General features: G+C 36.6%; 1 protein-coding gene across 7 annotated transcripts in view; it reads left to right on the plus strand.

The window, feature by feature from the left end:
* ERMARD (ER membrane associated RNA degradation) overlaps positions 1–13,708 on the plus strand; it is a 38,947-nt gene that overhangs the window by 4,872 nt on the left and 20,367 nt on the right. For 6 of the 7 annotated variants that reach the window (XR_011974715.1, XR_011974716.1, XR_011974717.1 and 3 more), the window contains exons 4-10: positions 240–341; positions 1,233–1,322; positions 2,936–3,033; positions 3,816–3,952; positions 7,273–7,387; positions 8,728–8,830; positions 12,461–12,490. Coding sequence is in view for 4 of the 7 variants with exons in the window: in XM_072643945.1 (XP_072500046.1) it covers positions 240–341; positions 1,233–1,322; positions 2,936–3,033; positions 3,816–3,952; positions 7,273–7,387; positions 8,728–8,830; positions 12,461–12,490 (675 nt within the window). In the remaining 3 variants the exon portion in view is untranslated. The remainder of the gene's footprint in view (positions 1–239; positions 342–1,232; positions 1,323–2,935; positions 3,034–3,815; positions 3,953–7,272; positions 7,388–8,727; positions 8,831–12,460; positions 12,491–13,708) is intronic. The other variant, XM_072643947.1, reaches the window with a different exon arrangement.

Raw genomic sequence — 13,708 nt, forward strand, 5'->3', positions numbered from 1 at the left:
TTGTGAGGATAAACAAATGAGGTGATTTTGTGAAGCACTTTGAAACCCAAAAGTACTATATAGATTCTTACTTTCTTTCCTTCCCTCGTAGTGTTATTTGAGGTGCCTGTTTATTTAAAAGTCTGGAAACTTGTCATTGAAACATTTGTGAGGTTGAATTTAAAGGGATAGTACTTGTGGTTGTTTTGAAAAATGTTGGTTTTTTGGATTAACATCTATTATTTATTGTCTTATAATAGCTATTTCCTGAAATATTTGTTGCTCTGAAGAGTCTGCAACCTACAGCTATTCCTCTTAGCTTAATGAAACTAACATCATGTCTAGAACGAGCTTTGGGTGATGTAAGTGCCTAGAATTATTAATGTGTAGTTTAAAAATTGCTTGAACAGAAATAAAAAAAAAGCATTACTCATTTGCACTGCCAAATTGGTATTTTATTTGTCTGCATAGTAGCTCAGAAACTAGAATAATTGTTATCAGATTGCTTAATGTAATTGTTTCTCTATAAGTGACCAGACAGAATCATATAAAAGACATATGTGATTCATTATTTGATTCAGATAATTGTTGCTTCCTATTATATTCTGTATGGGAGGAGGAAGCAATTAGAAGTAAACACTTTTAAGGAAGGATAGGGTCAAAAGAGAATAGAATAAATGGGGGGGGGCTGGATAGATGGCAGGAAATATAGTCTTTCACAATATGACTGTTATGGAGGTATTTTGCATAGCTACGCATGTATAACCTATGTTGAATTGTTTGCCTTCTCAGTGGGGATGGATGGGGAGGGAGAAAGGGAGAGAAGTTGGAACTCAAAGTTTTAAAAATTGAATGTTAAGAATTGTTTTTACGTGCAGCTGGGAAATAAGATATACAGGTAAAGGGGTATAGAAATCTGTCTTGCCCTACAAAAAAATAGAGGGGATGGGGATGAGAAGGGAGGGGTGTGATAGAAAGGAGGGCAGATTGGGGGAAGTGGTAATTAGAATGCACACTGTCTTGGGATGGGTGGAGGGAAAAGATGGGGAAAATATTTGGAACTCAAAATCTTGTGGAAGTGAATGTTGAAAACTAAAAATAAATGAAATTTAAAAATATTAACATGTTTTCTAATGATTGTTTCCTCTTATCTTTTGCACACACCTTGCTTTGTGCTCTTGTTTTCTTTTTTAGGTTTGATTAGATGGAAGTAATGTTTTTTCTATTAAAAACATCTTTTATTTGAATCATAGGTGTTTTTATTGATTGGAAAGGAGTGTCCATTTCTTTTAAGAGACTTGCTTGTTTCTAAGGAGCTTGCTGAAGTGTTTGGACCATCTGTGGTAAGTTTCTTCATCTGTAGTTTGCAAAGATGAATACATCTGTAGTATTTTCATGCTTTCATTGATTTTAACTTGATGATGTTTCTGAAAAAACAAAAACCAATATATTCCATATAGATTCTAGGAATTAAAAGGGATCATAGAGGACATCTAGTCCAACCTTCTACCCAGTAGAGAAATTATTTCTATAATATCCTCATGGGAGGTTACCAGACTTCTGTTTCAACATTTATAATGATGAGAAACTTACTACTTCATAAGTCAATCAGTTCTGTTGTGGGATAGCTCTAATTTTTATAAAGTCCTTCCTTATATTGAACTGAAATCTATTTCTCTATAACTTAGAATAATTCTAGTTTTAGCCTTTGGAATTATATGGAATAATTCTAATCCTTTTTCTGTATGACACCCTTCAAATATTTGAGGACAATAGTCATGATTCCCCAAATCATCTCTTATCTAGGCCAAAATCTGTCATTCCTTTTATTATTCCACATGTAATATGGTTACAAGACCCTTTGCCATCCTAGGTTCCCTCTTGTATATGCAAGTTTGTCAATGTCTTTCTTAAAGGACCTTACATTTATTTTTATCCAATTTCTTGTCACTGTTGTCTTTATCATTTAGTCTTTGGAAATCTTTTTTAATTCCACTTGCATTGTCCAGTATACTAGCTATTTTTCCTGACCTTGTATGATATTAAATTCAGATTTATCGAAGTAACTGATGAAAATGTTGAGTAGCAAGAGACTTGGTATAAAGCCTTGTAGTGTACTACAACAGCATCTATTTCAGATTGATATCAGCTATTCAGTATTTTTTGGACATAGTTTTTAAACTAGTTATGAATTCACTTCTTCATCATGTGTAGAAGATAGGAATTTTTTTGCTAAATTCTGTAAGCATAGCCTATATTTAATCCTGTCTGTCAAATGAGTCAGAGTGGTATATTGGGAAGAAAATTAGGCAGAGGAGTCAAAAATCAGGAGTTTCCATTTCTAATCTGTTTTGAAACCTATTACTACTAGGAGTGGACATTGGAAAGTCACAATTCTCAGTCACAAATTATTTCTCTGTTAATTTGAAATAATAATACCTATCCTATCTTGTTGATTTTATGCAGATTAAATGTGAAAGTGTTTTGAAAGGTATAAAATGTAAGTTAATAATATTGACACTAACAGTAAATGCCTTGTTAAAATCAAGGTGTGTGTGTGTGAGATCTCTTGGTTGGGCCATTAACTGTCCTGTCAGGTAGGCTGTTGGGAAGATATTATTTTCATTTGACAGAGAAACTTAAACTTAAGTGACTTCCTTAATTTCATACAGCAAATCAGGATGGGCCTGTGGAATAGAAACCAGATTTCCGGACTTTTAGCCCATGGCACTTTCCATTCTAACAAAATAGAATGAATTAACTAAATTTCTGTATATTGTGCAGCATAATATCTTTTGAAGTACTAGTATAAGTTATTATTTTCACTAAACAAGTTTACCTCATTATAAATCAACTGAAACAGTTAAGCTAAAAATTTTTTAATGCAGCAATAGAACATAAGCATAAATTCAGAGTTATATTGATTGACTCCATTTGCTTTCATTGTCCTAATTAGATGAATATACTCAGAGTATTCATTGGTTCTCCATGTGGACTCAATCTGCGTAACATTTTGTGGCATGGATTTGCATCTCCTCAAGAAATTCCTCCAAAGTAAGTTGCTGGTAAAATATCCTTCTTTTTAGGCTTAGGTATGAATATTGTTAATTTCATATTCACACAACAAAAAAGAAACATTCTGAAGATTAAAATACAGGTGGGCTGGGGAGTAGGTTCTCAGAATATAGAACTAGGTCCACTTTGAAAGACTTCATTCAAATATTTGTTTCAAAAGATATATTCTATTTAATGAGTGTTCATACCAGAATGTTTATAGTATTAGACAAGATGCTAAATGTTATATAAGTGATGAATAAAGTGACAGCCTGAAAACCAAAGCAGTCAGTCCTAGGCATTTGAGAATAGGATTTTGAAAATAAGAGAAAGTATTAATATTGTAACTAGATGGTTCTCATGTGGCTGAATGTGGGCTCAGCCTGGAAGGAATACAAAGATTAGGTAGTCAGTAAAAGAATATTCAGGACCTTGGGTGAGAGGAAGATTTTAAGAGGTTCTCAGTCAGTGCTTCACTTGTTTAACAATAAATATTTATTAAGCCTGTGAAGATACTGTTCTAATTTCTGAGAATTGCAATAAAACATAGTCCCTATCCTAGTGCAGTTTATTGTCTTGGGTAGAGATGACAGCTTGCTGGTTTTCATTGTGTCACTTTTTTATTCCCAGCCCTGTTTGCATCTGACTTAGAGTATCTCATAATTTGGGGGTTCGTAGCATACTTTGTCTTCCTATAAATGTTTATTTTTTTAGTTCTACAAGTTGTATGAATATATATTCATATATTTTTCCTAATATATCTCCATGGTACTTTCCCCTAGATACTGCTCTATGCTGGTATTGTTGACAGCAGGATTGGGACAACTATTAAAAAGTTATCTTCAGCAAAGTAATTTTACATTCATACATCGACCTTTTCTATCTTTTACAGACTTAAAGGAATTGATCATTTTTCCTGGCAAGTACTGTAGTTCACATTTTCTCATTTGAATCCCTTTGTAAAACACAAAGTAGTTTTAATTCAAAAAGTAAGCTATAAATTCAAAAAGTAGAATTGTGGTATGAATTTTTCTGCTGTTGGAAATGAGCTGCAGGATGCAGTAACTTGATATAAAATGTATTCTTGAACTTTTATCTTATGTTTATAGTGTTACAGGGGCCTGTTGTCAGAAGGGCCTCTGGTCAATTTCTAGGAGCTATACCCTTTTGGCGCTATCCCTGTGAGAAACTGGTCTTTGATTTTCCTAAGTGAAGGAAAATTATATTTTAAGTCCCAAAGGGCCACTATTTAACACCAGCCAGATGATGTAGGTGTAAGACTGAAGAAGAGTTTTTTTCTATGGTATTGATGAGGGGTACATGTAGAGGCAAGGAAGTTATCATTTAGGAGTATTAGCAGCTAGGTGGCACAGTGGATAGAGCACTAGGCCTGGATTCAGGGAGGCATGAATTCAAATTCTGCTGCACTTAACTAGCTGTATGACCCTGTTACTTAACTTCTGTTTACCTCATTTTCTTCAGTTGTAAAATGGGGATAATAATAGCACCTACCTCACAGGGTTGTTGTGAAAATCAAATGAGATAATATTTGCAAGAGGCTTAGCCCAATGCCTGGCACATGGTATGTGCTATATGAATGTTAGCTGCTACTGTTGCTGCTACTACTACCACTACTACCACTACTACTACCACCACTACCACCACCACCACCACCACCACCACCATTGCTACCACCACCACCACCTAAAAAGAAAGAGAACATATTTGGAGTGATGGAATGGGGCAGTGGTATGAAATGTGTCTTTGTTATCAGGGTTTAGTCCTATTAGTAAGTTCTTATTATATATTCTATACTGTAAGTATTTTAATTAATCAACAAGTACTTCCTAAACTTAGAGGTTGGAATATGCTTCCTTTAAGTCACTAAACCCTGATTTAATTACCAAAGACCCAGAGGAAACTGAAACAAGAAAAAGGACCAAAAAAGGTACTACTTCTTTTTAATGGATTCAGGGTCTCTCTGTTCTCTCCAGCTTTCTAATGAGCTGGGATCCAGGGGAGGACTACAAGCAGTAGTAGGAAAAGAACCCTCTGAAAGGGGCCTTTATGCTAAGGGAGGCATCACAAAGACAAGCTTAGGGAAGTTTGAGGTCTGCAGCCACAAGATTTCTGGAAAGGAGATGCCCAAAATCAACTTAAAAACAACTGGTTTAAAAAGCTAAGTGAATCACCCTAGACCAACCAGGAGAAACAGTTAAAGATTAGAGATAATTTTCAAGTCTAGAGCCTAAAAATCTTCAAGAAAAGTATGGGAAGAAGTATCACTGCGAATTTCTTGCAACCTAAATCATAGAGGAAGAAAAATTGGGGAAGCCCAAGTGGTAAAGAATTTTCTCATCCAAGAGGTACTAAGGCAAAGATGACTCATGGCCAGAGAGTGATGAGTTAATCTGGGAGAATCTGGGAGAAGGGGAATGTATAAAAATAGGGGCTCTGCCAAGGTTTAGTACCCCAGAAGTAAAGGTGAGGAAATGGACTCTAGAAAGGCTGGTGTCTGAAAATAGTAACTATAGCTTTATCAAACCAAATCTGTTAAAACCAGATGTTTATTTAATATCTAACCTTATAGGATTGTGCTAGTTGACCTGGACTACAAGACCTAGCAAATATACAGAGTCGGCCAGGAGAAGCAAAAGAGTCAAAAATGGCAAGGCCCAGTTTTTGAAACAAGATATTCTCCTTTAGGACTTTTAAGTATCAGAAGAAGTGATGGATTCAATGTTACCAGTCTTCATGATACATCGGAAAAGGTTGAAACTTAATAGATGTGGTCTTTATTGAAACGTTGAGTCAAGAATTGAATTCATTCAGAGACCTGACAACTCATACCTCATATCTCTTGTCTTTCATGGAATTGTATTGCATGGTCTTGAGGCCCCACACCAAACCAATCACCTTCCTCTGTATCCTCTTCAGCTTGTCAGTGTTCTTCATAAAATATGATGTCCAGAATGGAATAAAAAACTCCCAACGTGGTCTGACTATGGTAGAGCATAGCGAGACTCTCATCTCATCATTCTGGGCACTGTGCCTCTTATGAATGTAGTGCAAGACTATGCTAACAACTTCCAGGGCCAAGATGGTGGAGGAGGAAGGAACCCTCTGAAGCCCTCTCAAATTCCCCTCCAAATAAGTAGAAAACTGCCTCAGAATTGATCTAGGAGCAGGAAAGTAACTTACTAGCCATCAGGAAAGGTATGGCTTATTGGGATGGGAGGTCCAAGAGCAGCACCGGCAGTCACCAGTGAGGCCTTGACTCTGTTGCTGATCAGTAGTGAAGCCCTGCCCCTGAGATCTACAAGCAGAGGGACCTTGTTTCCATACTAACCCAGCAGCAGGACCCTGTCCCTCAGGCAGATCAGCAAGAAAATTACTCCCCCAGGGCCTGCTAGTAGAGAGGCCCTGTTTCCATAGCAACCCAGCAGCAGGACCCCATTACTAGGGCAGACCAGCAATAAAATCCCTCCTCCAGGGCCAACCACTAGTAAGACTCTGTTACCACAGCAAGGCCCCACCCATACCCAAGGGAGGCCCTCTCCCCCCCAAACCAGAAGGAAAACCTACCCTCAAGATAAAGTAAGAAGCTAAGCCTGGAAGCCCAAAAAGTTCTGGGTAGTGAAGGATCAAAGCACAGCATGAAAAAACCAAGTCACATACAAAAAAGAGGGCAGAAAAAATGAGCAAAAAACAAAAAAAAGAGCTTGATTATAGAAAGTTACTATGGTGATAGGGAGGATCAAAGCATAAACTTATAAGAGGTCAGTAGTGTCAAAATGGCCACATTTGAAGCCTCAAAGAAAAATATAATTTGGTCTCAGGTCCAAAAAGAATTCCTGGAAGAACTTAAAAAGGATTTTAAAAAGCAAATTAGAGAAGTAGAAGAAAAATTGGGAAAAGAAATGTGAGTAATGCAGGAGAATCATGAGAAGTCATATATATATTGAATACAGATAAATTACAAATATATTTTGGAGACTTTGAGAAAGGAAAAGTCTGTAGAGGATCAGAGATTGAGAACTATCCAATAAAGTCTTGTAAAACTACAGATAGAGAAATGAACAGTGTAAGTGATGGTTGCAACATGTACCATAGTTTTTGATTCATAAACAAAGAAGTCAGTTCTACAGTACGTTATATAATTGTTTAAATCTCTTTGGTGTTGGTTAGTGTTATCGATGTTTAAAAATTGGCTGATGCAAAAATTATTTCTGTGTGCAGATATTAATGATGAAGTACTGTCAATAGTTGAAGAACTGATAAAGAAATCTACTTTTGTGTTGAAAATCATGATCCCATTTTGGGAAGCTGTAATAATGAAATTCAGATCACATAGGTAAGTGAAGAATTAGGTTGTCAGACTTAGAATTTGGAGTTAAGGGTAATCAAAAGCATTTTTGACCTTGCATAGATTGTTTGCTGTTTGAATATAAGTAAATGAAAGAGTTGAGTTTAGATGATTCATGCTATTAACTGTATTTGGATAGAGAAGAAATAAAACTCTTGGTAGCCAATCTAAAAACATCTGCTCTTCAAGTTTTATTATAGTAATTTTTTCTTAAATGGGTCCGTTCCTTTCTATATTTGTTTCTGTTTTTAACATAATTAAAATGATAGCATTTCTTGAGCAGATTATTCTGCTTGACATTAAAGCTCCGAAAACCATGGAGATCAGCTAAGACCTCTGCCTTCATAGAGACTGTAACAAGAGGAAAGATAGCAAATATAAGAAAATAACAAAAGGGAGTTAGGAAGCTTAGTATGAATGATGATGTTTAAAGTTTGTGTTACATTGGTATTTTCATGCCCTTGAGATCTACTTTCAAAGAAAACACTCATTTAAAAGTTTTTGAGTTCCAAATTCTCTCCCTTCCCCACCAATTAAGAAGACAAGCATTATGATAACCATTATACATATTAAATTTTGCAAAACATATTTACATATTAACTCTGTTGCAAAAAAAGCAGGAAAAATAAAGAAAATTTTAAAAATTATGTATCATTCTGTGCTCACTTCATCAGTTCTTTCTCTGGAGGTAGATAGCATTTTTCATCATGACTCCTTTATAATTGTTATGTATCTTTCAATATCCAAGCAAAGTGTTTCATGGTTGATCATTGTTACAGTATTGCTATTACTCTGAATAGTGTTCTTCTGGTTCTGCTTGCCTCATTTTGCATCAGTTTATATGTCTTTCCAGGTTTTTCTGAAACTATTCCCTTTGTCATTTCTAACTGCACAGTAGTATTCCATTACATTTCTATAGCATAACTTGTTCAGTCATTCCCCAAATGGTGGTCATCTCTTCAGTTTCCAATTCATTGCTACCACAAATGTTTTTATATGAGTCCTTTTGGGACTCACTTTAGCTGGAGTATTTGTGAATGACTAGTGTTGATGAAAGAGAAATCAAATAGGACTGCTATGACTGCATAATCTTCCATTTGGGTGTCACTAAAGATACCTCATTAAATCCTGTGACATGTTGAGGCATTGTTTAAGAAAACACAAGTTTGATTTCTGTTTTTATCTTGCTTTGGATTCATTTCTAGCTTAAGGAAATCATTTATTTTTTCCTTACTTATAACATCAGTTTTAGTACCTGGTCTGCTGATTGGATGTTGTAGAGTTTAATTGCATCAATCTTTATGGAGGACTTTGAATCTCTCTCACAGATATGCTGACTGTATAGTACTGTTACTGACACAGCTGGAAACTGGTCTCCGAAAAATCTTTACCACAGTTAATAAATGCCCAAAAAGACTTTTGACAGCAGAGGTATGTATGATTTTCTTGTTCTGTTATTGTGTTTGGAAGATAACCTGAAAGCTAGCCATTTTTCTGAGGTCAGTGATAGAAAAATATCTTGAGTTTATTCATTTTTTTACCTGTTTGATTTTAGAGTATAGGATGAGCTATTTGCAAGAGTTAAGCTGAGCCTATTTTTTTACCTGTAAAATAAGTAAGGAATAATTCAGTCAATAAACATTTATTAAGCACCTACTATGTGTCAGGCACTCTGGTAGGTGTTAGGGATACAGAAACAAAATGACAGTCCCTGATCTCATTTGAACTACCTTCTTAGAAGTCATGGCAAGGATCAAAGGAGACAGTATAGGTAAAATATTTTGTTGGCACAAAGCACTATATGCGTATAAACCATCATTACTAAAATAATTTCATGACCTGCTGTAGTGCCAGTGTGATACCTGCAGTAGCTGCTGGATATGCACACATATTTGCAGGGTAAATGCACACAATATAAACTCTCTCTCTCAAAGGTGAAACCAAGATATTTATTCAGATACCAGAAAGCCAATTCCACCATGGTAGCAACAAAGTTTGTACACATTACTAATAAGGGAAGCTTGGCCATCCCCAAGCCTTCTCTCCATCAGGCCTTCCTTCAGACAAGCCTTCTTAAGCACTCCATCTCTCACTCAGGCCAGCTACTCTGCTCTGCTTGCGATCTCACAGCTCTGCCTCTCTCTCTGTCAGCTGTACCCTTCCTGCTCCACCTGTTCAGTGAGCTTCTCCCACCATGGGCTTAATGTAACTCAAGCTGTGGGTTGAACCAAAGCTCACAGCAGGTCATATGGGCCTAGTAAGGGGCAGGGAAGATCTTCAGATTCCCTTAACATTATATTTGGCCCCAAGATCTATTGTGTCCATTAATAGTGCAGTGGGAGTTTAGGGTAACTGGTAGGTATCAACTTCACAACAATATATCAGGGTTTACAAAAAATAAACACATAAAACAATATCTTAGGTGGGGACTTGAGCACAAGTACTCCAACATTCTCCCCTCAAACAAATGGGACCCAAAATTCCTTGGGGTAAGGGGCGAAGGACTCTTCTTCTATACAATGGTTCACGAGGATCTGTTGGGGCAGTACTGACTTCCCTATTCTATCTAATATTTTGTCCCTTTTCTCAGTACATCTTACATAGTTCATTAGTTGGAATACCATCTATTGTTCCAAAATGTATCCCTGTTCTTGATAAAGCAGTCAACATTTCTCTCCTTGTTCATCTATTCTGACTTTGAATCTGCTAGCTATTTGCTCTTCTCTCTTGAGGAAATTTACCTTTTCCCTATTCCCCTAAGTGACCTAACTATGAAATCCTATCCACCACCTCCAAAAGAGGGTGCCCTGTTTCCCCAATTAGTAGAGTCAGTATCAGGTACTTATAAGCAGGAGGAACAGTCCTCACTAATATATTTCTATGAGGAACCATTAAGGGGGTGCTATGATAAACCTTGGCAGCTCTGACCATTATTGCAATTTTTATTACCTCTTCCTTTTAACTTTCTCACACAGCCTCTAAGCAAATACCAGAATGTATTTCCACTAGGCCACATAGAGGCAGAAGGATACTGCTTATTGCATCCTTCAGGAGCTAAAGCTAACAGAATAATTCCATTGTTACCTCCTTGAATATGGTAATCCCTAATAGCTAGTGGTATAAAAGGATTCTGACTAATACCTATGAATTTTAAACAATCTGTGTTAGATTGTTTAAATCCTCTGGTCCCCTTGTCACAGATTCTCACCATCCAATATACCAATAATTCTCCCATTTTTTGGGTGAATCGACTTACAATATCAGTGACCTCCTGTTGAGTAAAATCCTCAGTTACTTAAGCACTGTGTGGCCCACCCCCCACCCCATTCCTTTCTAGTATTGGACATGTACCCATACTCCTTAGAAGCCTCCTCATCTAAATTTGTTTCATTTTCCTCCCAGGTATCTGGTCCCCAGTCAGGCCCCCCAGCTGCAACAGTTGCATTCACTTTCCTGTTGTTAACTTTCCCCTTTTTTTTCTGAGCCTCTGTCACAACTGTCTTTTCTGTTCTAAAGGAAAGTTTGGACGCTATAGCATAGAAAACTTCTCGTGCAAATCAGCTCCTTCCTTTTTCAGCTGAACCTTTTCCTCCAGCAATTTTTCTCTACTTTTACATATAATACGATTACTTGTTAACAATGCCCATCCTTTTTTACATATCCCTGCCATTTCTTTCCCCACTTATATTGGCAGCCCTTGCAGACATCTTTCTAAATCTCTGGGTTCTCCCTTCTGTAGCCTTGGTTCCCAGTTTTCACAGAGCCTTGGGCTTGTAGCCTATTCTCTTGCCATGGAGGCAAGAGAGGTCCCATTTGGGGTCCCATCCCAGGATACTAATTTCCTTCCCTAGAGTTGTCCTGTCTCCAAGTAGAGGTTTTACATTTTAAGATCACATCCTTGTCCCCATTGGTAGCACCAATGAAATTCCCACAGCAGCTACTATGAATGTTTCCAGGGTAAATTCTCAAAATATAAACTCTCTTCCTCAAAGATGAAACCAGTATTTATTCAGATACCAGAAAGCCAAATCCATCATGGTAACAAAGAAGTCTATACACATTATTAATGCAAGGAACATGGCCATCCTCCAAACCTTCCCTCTGTCAGACCTCCCCAGAAACAAGTTCCTTCTAAGGCAAAATCAATCCCTCTCATTCACAGTAGCTGCTCTGCTCTGCCTCACTCTCTTAGCTACACCTTAACTGCTTCACCCATGCAGCAAGCTCCTCCCACCACTGCTCCATGTGACTCAACCTGTGGGCTGGGCCAAAGCTCAAAGCAGGTCACATGGAACTATTAAGGGGCAGGGATGATCTTCAAATTCCCTTACCATTACACCTATAAATTTGAGTTATATTTTTCTGATTGAATTTCTTATTCTTAACAGTGATTTGCAGGTGTGATGTTTTATTACCTTTATGATGAGTTCTTGATCATTTTTTCCTATACTGTCACTAAATATGTACTCTTAAACTAATGATACATGAAACAATAAGGGAGGCAACATGGCAGTAACATGGCATAGTAAACAAGATTCTAGGCTTGGAGTCAAAAAGATGGCTTTAATCCTGCTTCTGGCACTAATTAAGTGTGTGAGCCTGGGCAGACCACTTAATGCCTGTGTGGTTCAGACAACTCTCTTCTAGTAGGGGGATTTCTTATACCTGGCATCCTCTACACTGATCATATTATAGGTCCTTCATATTAATATGAAAATAAATTGATGAATTTCATGTGCTATACAAGCATATGTTATGTTACTGCATCCAGAGTTTTAAAAACATTACAACTAGTTCCTCATAAGGGCATTATTTAAACGTGTTAATTACTGGAGTATGATGCCACAGGTCTTCTGTAATATGCTGTTACAGTCAGTAAGTTTATTCATTGCCTTTCCAACCATAGTAAGTCAATGATGGTTTAGAATTTGTGTGATCATGCACTAATATTTTTTCCTGTTGGAATAATGTTGTTCTACTTAATTTTTTAATTTTTAATTTTAATTTTTAATTTTTTAATTTTTTTAATTTTAATTAATTTTTTTCTTTTCTATTCTAAAGTCTACAGCTTTTTACACCACCTTTGATGAAGTAAGTAAAGTAACGCACAGCAATTTTCCTAATAGTTTATTTCAAGTAGTGAGTTCTTATCCCAATAACTGGGATTTTTGAATTTATCAAACATTAGGTTACTATGTTTATTTGCTTCTGTATATTGTATACTTAATCTTTTCCATTGATCAACTCCTCAGTTTTTTACCCAATACCAATTTATTTTTTAAAATTTATTTATTTTTAGTTTTCAACATCCATTTCCACAAGATTTTGAGTTGCAAATTTTCTCCCCATCTCTCCCCTCCCCCACCCCAAAACACCCTGTATTCTGAATACCCCTTCCCCCAATCTGCCCTTCCTTCTATCGCATCCCTCCCTTCCCTTAACTCCATCTTCTCTCTTTTCTTGTAGGGCAAGATAGATTTCTATACCCATTACCTGTATTTCTTATTTCCCAGTTGCATGTAAAAAGAATTCTCAACATTTGTTCCTAAAACTTTGAGTTCCAACTTCTCTCCTTTCCTCCCTCTCCACCCGTCCCCACTGAGAAGGCAAGCAATTCAATATAGGCTTACATGTGTGTAGTTTTGCAAAAGACTTCCATAATGCTCATGTTGTGAAAGACTAACTATATTTCCCTTCATCTTTACCTGCCCCCTATTTATTCTATTCTCTCTTTTGACCTTGTCTCTCTCCTAAACTGTTTACTTCTAATTACTCCCTCCTCCCATTTGCCCTCCCTTCTGTTATCCCCCCACCCCACTTATCCCTTTCTCCCCTACTTTCCTGTAGTGTAACATAGATTTTCGTACCAAATTGAGCGTGCATGTTGTTCCCTCGTTAAGCCCAACATGATGAGAGTAAGCTTCACTTTTTGCCTCTCACCACGCCTGTTTTCCCCTCCATTGAAAAAGCTTTTTCTTGCCTCTTTTATGACAGATAATTTGCCCTATTCCATTATCCCTTTCTCCTCCCAATATATTCCTCTCTCACCCCTTAATTTAATTTTTTTTAAATATCATCCCTTCCTATTCAACTCACCTTGTGCCCTCTGTGTCTATACATATATATATATATATATATATATATATATATATATATATATATATATATATATATGTTTATAGTCCCTCCAACTACCCAACTACTGAGAAAAGTTTCAAGAGTTACAAATATTATTTTTCCATGTAAGAATGTAAACAGTTCAACTTTAGTAAGTCCCTTATGATTTCTTTTTCCTGTATACATTTTCAT

This window comes from Notamacropus eugenii, chromosome 2 (genome assembly GCF_028372415.1).
Source record: "Notamacropus eugenii isolate mMacEug1 chromosome 2, mMacEug1.pri_v2, whole genome shotgun sequence".
NCBI classification, from domain to species: Eukaryota; Metazoa; Chordata; class Mammalia; order Diprotodontia; family Macropodidae; genus Notamacropus; species Notamacropus eugenii.